We start from the raw sequence: 11362 nt of genomic DNA on the forward strand, positions 1-11362 counted from the left end.
TAGTTTTATTGGCAGATAGAAACCTAAAGTCACTCAAAAATCTTTCTTATGTTAATGTCCTCTAAAATGCCTGACCTTGACTATTCTAACTTTTATCTGTGGAAAGTTTGTCACAAGAGAGAGGTGTTTTTTCCTTTCTCCTGAAATCTGAGACTCAAATCTATCCCTGGCAAGCAATAGTACACGTTACATATCGTCTAATATGGTAAACAATATTCGACTAAGGTACGACTTCAACACAACTCCGATGTGTCCAGCCATCTTGATGCTTGTGCTTTTTAACCAGTCAACTCTTAGGGAGAAGCTGAATTGTACTGTAGTATTTATCAATGAGAGACAAAGAGGAGATGTGCTTCCAGCCCCTTCTCTGAGTTTTTATTTTTTACCTTTTTTATGTGAGAAACCCACAATAATCAAAATATTAATCATAGCAGTCTTTTTTCTTATTTTTAAGTATGGAGTGGGACTTTAAGATTGCAATGTTTTAGCATATCATAACACAACACTACAGTCTCTCGCAGTAATACAGAACAGCGTGGACCCCTCCCACTGGCCTCCTGGACTGGACCGGATGGCTCCATGCCTGGAACAGCATCACATTTCAGGGAATACACACACCGACATGATCGCACACACCTGCACTCACAGACGTGCCAGAAAACACACGCACTGTAGTGACAGAATGATGTGTCGAAACTAGGACAGATAGTTGTGTGTCTGCATGTGTGTTTGAAGATAAGCTGAGGACAACTAGATAGCACATAATGTTTCCAAAGTATCATGTTATATCTATGAAATGACTCAGTGACCTTGATATGAACAAAGGAGCATAGACACATGCAGACACACGCTGGACACAATTATCCGTATTTGTTGCATACTGTGTGTGTGTGTGTGTGTGTGTGTGTGTGTGTGTGTGTGTGTGTGTGTGTGTGTGTGTGTGTGTGTGTGTGTGTGTGTGTGTGTGTGTGTGTGTGTGTGTGTGTGTGTGTGTGTGTGTGTGTGTGTGTGTGTGTGTGTGTGTGTGTGTGTGTGTGTGTGTGTGTGTGTGTGTGTGTGTGGCAGGGGAGGGCTGGCACAGTGCCTGGCTTTTAGAGACAGTTTTGCTGTCTGTGCTGACCTAACTCAAGGTGACTGAGTCCCACTACAGATATGATGCCTTCATAACAAATCATGTTTTCTCATTGTTTTCAGATTATATTCACATTAATATTAACACCACACACACACACACACACACACACACACACACACACACACACACACACACACACACACATATATTCAAGAGAAGCCTATCTGCGTCACCGCCCTACAACAGTGTCACAGTCAGCTTGTTCCAAGGTAGTGATTACTGTATATCACACACACAAACAACATCATTTTCTGTCTGCTGTGTTAAACACTCTGTATTAAAGTGTAATTCTCATCCCAGGGTCCTTTCCGGCAAATACAGTCATCAAATAAGCTCTTTCAATAAACTCTGGGTTCATTAACTACATTGTTGGTGCTTTGTTTTATGTGTAAGGACTCTTGTCATGCTGCTGCAGAGGTCTAAAGAGGTCACACGAAAAAAAACTGTCTTGATGGCCTATTTGATGAATGGATTTGCCGAAAAAGAACCTGGGATGATTTACGCTTTGAACTCATCTCCCAGACAGAGTAGAAGAAAGTGCTGTGTGGGATAAGAATTACATATTATCAACTCAGTGTGACACACTTGAGACAAAGACACTAGTAATTATTTTGTCTTTATTACATAAAATCAAAAAACAGCACATCAGTGAAACAATAAATAACCAGCTCATACTGCTTCTGCTCTCATCTGAGTTGGAAATTCCCATCTGTGTTCTGAACACTTTTGGGATATTTAGCGTTTAAGTCATCACATTCCTTCAAGAGAAGCTAATCTACATAATACTGATTTTTTTTTGTGTGCATGCTTGTGGAAACATACTTTCAGCTACAGACCTCTTCTATGTGAAGAAGTCTGATTAAGATGTTTAGTTGAAATGTACAATTCCACAGATACAAGATAAGCTGCTCAGTTGTTATTCAAATAAAATAGAAGCAAGTTAGTCACATACAAATGTGTAAGGTTTCTATTATGGAATACTATGATCAGATGATGGAGAAAAGCACAAAAGATTAAGGTTTTGTACGATCAAGTAAGTATTTTTTGCCTAGTCAGTGCACATGCTAAGGCTCCAATACGGACTGTAACACTACGGTCTAAAGCTGTCCTGTGAAATGTATGTTCCCATTATTCTACAGTCATCCTGCTGCGGCTGGGAAAAACAGTGCTGCATTTTTTTTAATCAAGTCCATCACTCAAGAAGCAAATGCATTAGAGGGTTGTATAATACTGTCAAAGAACAATCAATGCACATGAGCTGTTAATGAACACATTTTCAGTTCCAAACATACTGTCATACCCTGCTATTGCTCAAAACAACAAACCATTAAAAAACAAAAAACATTTATCAACGGAGACATATAGGATTTCAAATGTAGGAACATCTAAATAGAAAAATATAAGAAATATAGAAGATCAATATCTCAGTCCACGAAGGCCTCTGTGATTGGGACCTCAGGCTGCTGTGCAGGCAGTTACTGAGGAGCTTGTACGATTATGTAACAGCAGGGAGAGTCCACACCACGCCCAACATTAGGAGGCTGGAGGATGAGCTCTCTGATACAAAAACAATCCATCTGCTCCAACAAAAACAGTCTTTGTGTGTTTGGATGTGTGAATGTCTCTTTTATGTATGTTTGTGCGCTCATTCAACAATATTTATGTATTGTATAGTGTATTTTTTCTTGAACATGAATGAGTGTGTTTATGTGTCTCGTTCTCTTCCGGTATAGATTTATGTGTAACAGTGGTTGTATGTGTATGTGTGCTAGTGTATATGTCTCTCTATATACAAACTACCGTCCCCTACACATCCGATCCCTCCCCGCTCAGACGTGGGCACTCTTGGCGTGATTGGTGGAGGGGGCTGCTGGCGGGTTGCCACCTCCCTGTTTGGAGTAGTAGAAACGATTGTTGTCCTGGTAGGAGCGAGATGAGGACTCTGCGGAGCAGCAGGTAAGAAAGCACCCACCCAGCAGGGAGAAGATACTGCCCACCCATCCTGTGTAGAGGGAGAAGCCGAATGACATGAGGCCAAGCTCATGGTGTGCTCCCATGGGAAACCAGACTGTAGACACCATACCGCACAGTGCTGAGGATAAATAGAGAAATAGTGATATTGTTAATTATAAAATGGTGCCTCCAAAAGAAACATATAAACACATAGTGCTTAAAGTTACTTTGAAAAAAACTCCCACACTGATACAAAAAGAGAAAATTACATAATGATCTGATCTGGCCTGACTGGTCCCAGCCTGGTCAGATGCGTACATGAACTGATGAAGCCTCTTGGATGAGAGGTGAAACGTCTTCCTAGACTAATAGTCCAGTTGCTTTTGACTGAAACTGCTTTGGGGACTGTATAGTATGTAAAAACTTGAATAACTAAATAACTGAATTGGGAATGCAAAATAATGCTGCTGATTATTAATTATATTATTAATAATATTAATTATAATTACATGAACACACATACATCTTGCATCACCACACTATCTTTGAAAGCATATCACATAATAAAAACTAGGGATGCAAAATGGTGCACATAAAGTGTGCCTATTATACATACCTTCTCATCATGCGGTCTCTTTGGCATGAGGAGTGTCAAAGAGACCGAATAACAGTACAATATGATTAAAAGTGACCAAGGACCGAGGCTAGTGTAGATGAGTGTATATATGCTGGTGTGAGTACACAGTAAAGTTTTTTTTATATACTTTATTCCTCAAACAGAACACAAGGGGATGATAGACTGGAAGAAAGAATGTGTGTAATAATATTAGTTAGCAGCAAGATTTAATGGTGTTATAAGCTTTGCCTTGAACTACAAAAGAGAGGTCTGATCTGAGACTTATACAAATATTGAAATCCCTATACAGCTGATAAGGACACATTTGGGTTGGAGTTGTGCCAGTATGCCCCTGAGGGTAACTCCACCAATAAAATTTAAATATATACTGCACTAGAAAGGGAAATAATCAAATCCACAAGTAATATGTGGACTGAAAGCTTTCCAACGGATGCTTCAGAGGATGCGGTTGACAAAAATAATTAAAGTTGGACTCAAAATAATAGCTGCTGGGATGAATTTTCTGCCAGTGTTGAGGCAGTGTTAGGCAATATGGTGAGTAAATTTGTATTTTGCTGTGCAACAAGCATGCACACACAAACAAATCCTCCGTGAAATGTCCCCAGTGACAAAAAATAAAATCTTTTAACTAAGTCAGGGCTTTATTTTTTTCGTACGACGTAACAGTGATGTTTGTGAGTCAGGGGTGGCACATGTTGGGAATAGCTTTTTCTATATATATATATATATATATATATATATATATATAACATGGACAGTGGAAAAGCCAAACAACAGACACGGGTGGTGAAGTTTCATTTCAGGGATACAGGCGTTGGAAAATTCTGCAGCACCAGTCAAATATTTATCAGCGCAGTATGCTGGACAATTCAGGGAGTGAGTTTCCATGTGGTTCAGAACAAAGGCAGGGTGTGGATGAGAGTAGGTGGAGGAGAGGAATGTGATGGGATCTGGGGGGGAAGGGTTCAACAGAGCAGGTCAGGAACATATAATGTGTGTATGCATATGTGTGCGCCCTTGGGAGGAAGACAGTCATATTCAACATCCTCTGCTCTCAGCAGCTTGTAAGCATTTGAGGTGGGGTTAAAAGAGGTCACAGGACGGCTGGAAGTGATCTCGGTGTGTGCATGTGCAGCGCAAAACAATTTGGCCTGCTCTGCTTCACTGTATATTTTGTCTGACCAGTTTGTTTCCCCCCACTAAGCTTCATAGTTTGATTGTGTAAAAAGTAAAGTTGACTCTCTTACCGACTATGAGTATAAGCACTCCTCCCAGGATGGTGCGTTTGTTCTTGGAGGCCTGGGGTTCACTGCCAAGGCTGATGCAGGGCATGGACATAAGGATCATTCCCACCGCTGGGAGACCCAGGATCGAACCTGTGATCATCAGGGCACGAGTCGTCTGGATGTAGGCTATAGAAACATATATGATAATGTACATATATGCTATTTATGTCTTAAAAGAAACATTTTCATCACATCACAGAGATTAAAGGGTATATTTTTTTCTGAAAGGGTTGATGAAATAAAAAAAAACAGAGTACAGAACAAGTGGTGGGGATATCATATTGTCAATAAATTGCATAATATCACATGAGAAAAAAAGAATAAACCTTAATGGATCTAACTGAAAACAACCACCGTGCTGTTTCAGGGATGTACACGGAACAGTATCTACCTGGCAGGTCCAGGATCTGCGTTAGGGTGACGCAGTGGTAGAGTCCGGTGGAGATAACACAGTCCGCCCAGGGTCCCTTGGCTCCCAGCTCATCCATCTTCTTGCATGTGTTCAAACCGTATTTGCACGTATACACCCATTCATTAGTGGCTGTCGCGATCACGATGCCCAGCCAGCCGAGGAAGCTGATGAGAAAGCCGCTCAGCTGAAGACACGAGTTCGCCATGGCGCAAATGGTGCGTAAAGTGCGCGTGTCCCGGGTACAGAAACCGTTAGAAACTTTAAAACTAGCTGAGAATGTTCAACAAAATTAGCCAACTTTAATTACACAACTAATATTCCACCGTACAAGTTAATCCAGTATTAAAGTTGACTCTCCCCCTCGCAATTAAGTATGTCCATCAGCTGTGTTGCGCAATTCATAAGAGTGAAGCTTTCACTTCACCGCAACAGAGGTTTTATAAGGGGAAGTTCAGTAAGAGAAAAACAAAACTTCAACCAATCAGAAACTTAGATACGGACACTTTTTTTCCTGAAATAGCAGAGAAAACGACACACCCCACTTTTATTCTATCTCCAAACAGCTTGTGCGCACTGCCCCTTCCTTGCATCCAATGCGATAATTGACGGGACGACGCAGCCTTGAGCAGTGTTGGAAGCTGAGAAAACCTAACCCGAAATCTGCTGCCATCTACTGGCTACATTGATTGTCTTACTATAAGTGTCATACAGGTGCATCTTTCCAACAAAATACCTAATTTGGATCGTCCCAACAAACACTTCTGGATGGAGTGGTGGGAGTGTTCTTTAATGTGGAAGTAACCATTTACATAGAAAGCCGTCACTGTAACAAAGTCGTATTTCTGTGGACTTTTTGAGTATTTGAAAACAACTAAAGTTATTATTATTATTATTATTATTATTACTATTATTATGTATCTCAAATAACTTATTGTCGCTACTTACATTTCAAGACGCATCCGTTACAGAGTAAAAACAAACAAATATTACATTAAAATGTAAAGTATTTATAATGTTTTTCCACTGAAAACATGTGAGAATGGAACAAAAGAAAGGTGGTGAATGAGCGTCTGCGACCGCAGGAGGGCAGAACACCGGGGAGGTGACACCTAGACCTCCGGAAGAGGTACATGTTTTACATGTGAGATGCGGTCGCAGCTGAGCCTGGTCTGGGAGTTGCACAACAGTACAAATGCGCAACAATGCAAGGAGGGGGTCATAATGGGTTATGGGTAGCGTTATTGTATTGCAGTAAATGGGGGGAAAAGGGCTCGATTCTATGTTTCATCACTGATTGAATGCACAACCAGGTGGATGTGCTCAGTGACTCAAATCAAACACAGACATGAAGGGAATTGAACAACAGGTGCATGCTGAACTAAAATTCACTTTTTTCTCATGAACTTCCACCTCCAGTGAGGTGTCTGAGGCCTGTATGCAGTTTGTGAGAAAACTCTGAGGAGTAGAGTGGCACCCCCAGAGAGGATAGGTAGACTGGCTGTGCTGTGCTATAATGAACCTGGAGCAGATTTTGGAAGACACCCTCCAGGTGAGTACAACCAAACACATGGATTTAATTCAAAAAACTGTTCAAGCTCTCTTTTTGCTTCAATGTGTGTTAATGGTTGTAGCCGCCGTGCTGATTATATTCTCTTTACAGCTCTGTGTTGGCTGCCTTTGTGATGTTTTATTATGCTGTTAAAGTGTCAGGCCCAGTAATTGATGCTGCTTAATGATGCTTGCTGGTCATTTTGGTCCAATTGTGTTGAGTGCTGTACTCTTTGTGGTTTATTCTTGAAAAGTCTATTGTAAGAAAGGTGGTTGTTTATTTCTAATGGCTGAACCTGTTATATGCACATGCTATTTCATACTGTTCTTCAATGCTCTGTACCTCCAAATCACCAACAGGGGGCGAGATAGCACAGCAATGGTGTGACATTCAGGTGTTGCAGGACATGGTGTTTCCTTCCACAATGTCCTTGCTGGATGGAGTTAAGTAAGTCCTCCATCTGCGACATCAGTCCAGTGTTGTGGCAGGTGCATAGCAATCAGTTTAAGAGGAAGACAGAGACGGACTGACATTTTCAGATGGTTCCACAAGGTCACGCACTGTCATGGCATGTTTGGCCCACTTCTTTCTCATGTTCTGCCCATTGCTCTTCTGTCCTGTTGTTTGTCTGGTCATGTGGCAATGTTTACACTGGGGGAAGTCACACACACACATATATATATACATACACAGCGATTCACATAAGGCATGTGCTGATTGAATATTTAAACTGGTTAAAGCTGGCATTTTCAGTTCTTTTTGTTTTTTTCACGAGGACAAAAATAATCTAGATGAGAATCAGATATTTTAAAAAGGGCAATATTCTTCTGACTGTATACATCCAGAAAATCAGGCCATTTATCACTTCAGTAGGGTATGCTAACATGATTACCTTACCTAGCAAAAAAAAAAGTATCACATCATATAAATAGTATATCAAATAAACTTAAAGAAAGCAAAATGTTACAATGTATCAGCAGTGGAACAAAAAGCAGCTGAAAAACAAAAGTTGCAGCTAGCAGTTTTTTGGTAATGGCACATGTATCTTGTTAATACATGCTGAATATTTCCTGCAGCTGCTTCACAGGGAACGCCTTCTACTGAGGATGACCAATTATGTCTTCTACTGTGTGGATCCATTGCAGGAGGGACTGCATTTAGTGGGGCTTCGTTATGTTTTAAAATAGACTACAAGTTGTTTTAAATCCAAGTTTGTTTTTGGAGAGAAGATGTGTTGTATTCATGACAGCCGCTGAGATGGAGAGCTGCAGGGACTTACTGGAGTTAGGCAATTAGAAAGCTCTAACACGCAATCTGCAAGCCCCTGACAAGGCTCCGGTCGGCCCCTTTGACCCTTAACACCAGCCCCAGCTCACACGCCAGCATGGATGATCATTATTTGTCTTTTTCATGGTCATTGCAGATGTTGTATCTACTGTTTATTCATGTATGACTGCGGGGTGTGTTAAGTGTCAGGGAATAAAAAGATAAAGACAATTACAGCCAAAAAAAGTATGTATGATGGCCTGTGGTGGAGGCCGTGTGTGTAAATCACATATGGAGTAAAAGTGGTAAAATACAAACACATTATAAATCATTGGGGTAAGTGGTTTGATCCAGTCAGCCGTGTAAACAGACTGTTACACTTCATCTCCCCCCCCATTTCTCTGTATCTCATTCATATCTCTCTCAACCTTTCGCACTTGCACCTCTGATAGAGTCGTCTGCTCAGAAAGACAGACAGACAAATCAAAGACATTAAGAGAGTGTGTGAGCGAGCAAGCGTATGTGTGTTCATGAGGGCGGGAAAGGGAAATGAACAGCGATAAAGTCAAAAGAGGTAGACTGAGCATGAGCGGGGCATATCCCTATGATTCCCAGAGCAATTTGTCTGATACAGGAGGAGTGAGGCGGCAAGGGAATGGGAATATTATGCTAATGCAGTGAGGATTGCAACAGCGACTGACATAGAGGGATGAGGGGATTTTAGCCCTCCTGGGGAGGGAAAGAGGGGGTGGCGGTGCATGTAGACTTATGTGTGTGTGTGTGGTTTATGGGGCATCTTGATGCAGTGGAAAGTTTAAAACCTTGTGCCGCAGCAGGTGGGAGGAAGCGCAGCAGACCCTTCATACTGTCAGAGCTGTCAGTCATGCGATTGAAAGAGATGAGGAGCAATGACACAGTTTTTTGTCCCGGGAAAGAAAGACTAGCGCTCCAGTTCAGAGGTAAGGGTGCTAGTCGAATGAGTTATGAGCGGGGAGGTGACAAGGAGCAATGTTCCAGGGAGAAGGAAAGATTTTTGAGCCAGCCCACTGTGATGGAGTGGCAGCCATACTGGATGAGTCATCCAGGCCTAGGGGGATGATGGGTACTTTTTCAAACAGTTGTCAAATCACATTCCGTGATTAACAGTAGGCAGACGTCGAGGAGAGGAGGATCAGTTATGCTACAGTGCAACAGTGACGTTACTTGGACTGATGAGTTTTATTTCATTCTTACTGACTGCCACAGGCGATGCTTAAGCACTGGATGGTCCCATCTTGTGCATGCGTAGGTATAATTATACCAACAAAGTCACCTGTGACACCTGGGTGACCCATGAACATCTATATATTCCGGGGTCACCGGAGGATCTGTTCCAACTGGATCTTCTCGCGAAAAACTTATAAAACCGAGCGACAGAGAACTCTGGCGGTCATCCAGAATTCATAGAATCGTAGTTACATAAGTAACTCTTGTCTTTGTAACGCTGTATGATTGATCTGTTAAAAATAAATAATATATTCATTCATTCATTCATCTTCAACCGCTTATCCCGGGGTCGGGGTCGTGGGGGTGCTGGAGCAGATCCCAGCTGACATCGGGCGTGAGGCGGGGTCCACCCTGGACAGGACGCCAGTCTATCACAGGGCACATAGAGACGAACAGAGACAGACAACCATTCACACCTACGGGCAATTTTAGAGTCAATGAGTCATCAATTGAAATGCACATTATGTATCTGGTCTCTAAAAGTGTTATCAAGCAGGTAGGAGTACATTTTTTAGTCTCATTTATGGACATATGTCTCAAAAATGAGTACCTGATATTGTTATTACCGGTTCTCATAATTTGAAACAAGGACATGAGTTCAACTGGCAGGTTCTGAGTCGTTCTACAGAGGCTGTCTCTGCGGGGCTTTTGAGGCTCTGGAGGGCATTTAACAGCATGTAGTTCACAAAGAAATAGCCGGTCTTCAATAAAATCTATTGAAGTTCTTTCAAATAAAATTGAAACCTGCGCACTAGCGGAATTTTGGCACAGTTTCTTTTGCTGACGATTTCAATGTGAGGCATCGTCACACATTAAAGTAAAAGAGAGTAAAAATGAAATCCTCTCTTAATTCACAGCTTCCACCAAATTGAAGTTGCTTGTTGGTGAAAATCATTTTATATCCCCCAGCTCTATGCCTGGTGTTAACATGCATCTCTTGTCTGGATTTTGCATAGACACGATTAAGGTGGATTACACTTACATCATCTTTTCTCTTGCAGTATGTACCAGTTACACCACTTCCTGTCATAATGTTGCTTTATCTGAGCAGTGGTGGAAAGTAATTAAGTACATTTAATCAAGTGCTGTACTTAAGTACAATTTTCAGTAGTCCAATTTTATGCTACTTTATACTTCTACTCCACTGCATTTTAGATTAAATAATTACTCCACTATGTTGATTTAGTAACTTTAGTTACTTTACATATTTAGGTTATTAATACAAAATGTTATCCACAAATTGAATAACATATATTGTTATAGATTAAGCCACACAGCAGTATATAAAGTAAATGAAATTTGACTTACATTTATCAGCTGCTCAAGTAATATTTACGTTAATCTATCAATAATTATGATCTAATACTCAAATATTCAGAAATGAGCAGTTCTGCATAATGAGTACTTTTACTTTTTCTACTTTAGGTATATTTGTTATGCTAATACTTTTGTACTTTTGCTTGAGTAACATTGTCAATGCAGGACTTTTTACTTGTAACACAGTACCGTAATTTCCGGACTATAAGCCGCTACTTTTTTCCCTCGTTCTGGTCCCTGAGGCTTATACAACGGTGCGGCTTTTCTACGGCTTACGGTAACCAGGGGCGCGCACTACCGAGGATGCGCGAGACCGAGGCAGACATCTGGCGCCAGGTAACGAGAGCAAAACAAAGAGAAGGAGAGCGTCAGCGACAGTTTGCGCGAAGGAAGTGTTCATGCAAACACCCTCAACATGGAAAACAAACGGAGAAGTGCATATGATGCTGCTTTTAAGTTAAAGGCAATCGATCTGGCTGTCAAAGAAGGAAATAGAGCTGCTGCACGTACCCTTGACATCAATGAATGGCTGGTTATTTTT

General features: G+C 41.2%; 1 protein-coding gene across 1 annotated transcript; it reads right to left on the minus strand.

The window, feature by feature from the left end:
* Window positions 1-1735: 1735 nt before the first annotated feature.
* Window positions 1736-5820, minus strand: cldn11a (claudin 11a). Its single transcript, XM_083924866.1, has 3 exons — window positions 5403-5820; window positions 4973-5137; window positions 1736-3227 (listed from the first exon to the last, which is right to left on the minus strand). The coding sequence occupies exons 1-3, from the start codon at window positions 5626-5628 to the stop codon at window positions 2965-2967; spliced, it is 654 nt and encodes a 217-aa protein (XP_083780992.1). The 5' UTR covers window positions 5629-5820; the 3' UTR covers window positions 1736-2964.
* Between the last annotated feature and the right edge of the window lie 5542 nt (window positions 5821-11362).

This window comes from Echiichthys vipera (assembly GCF_963691815.1).
Source record: "Echiichthys vipera genome assembly, chromosome: 12".
Taxonomy (NCBI): Eukaryota; Metazoa; Chordata; class Actinopteri; order Perciformes; family Trachinidae; genus Echiichthys; species Echiichthys vipera.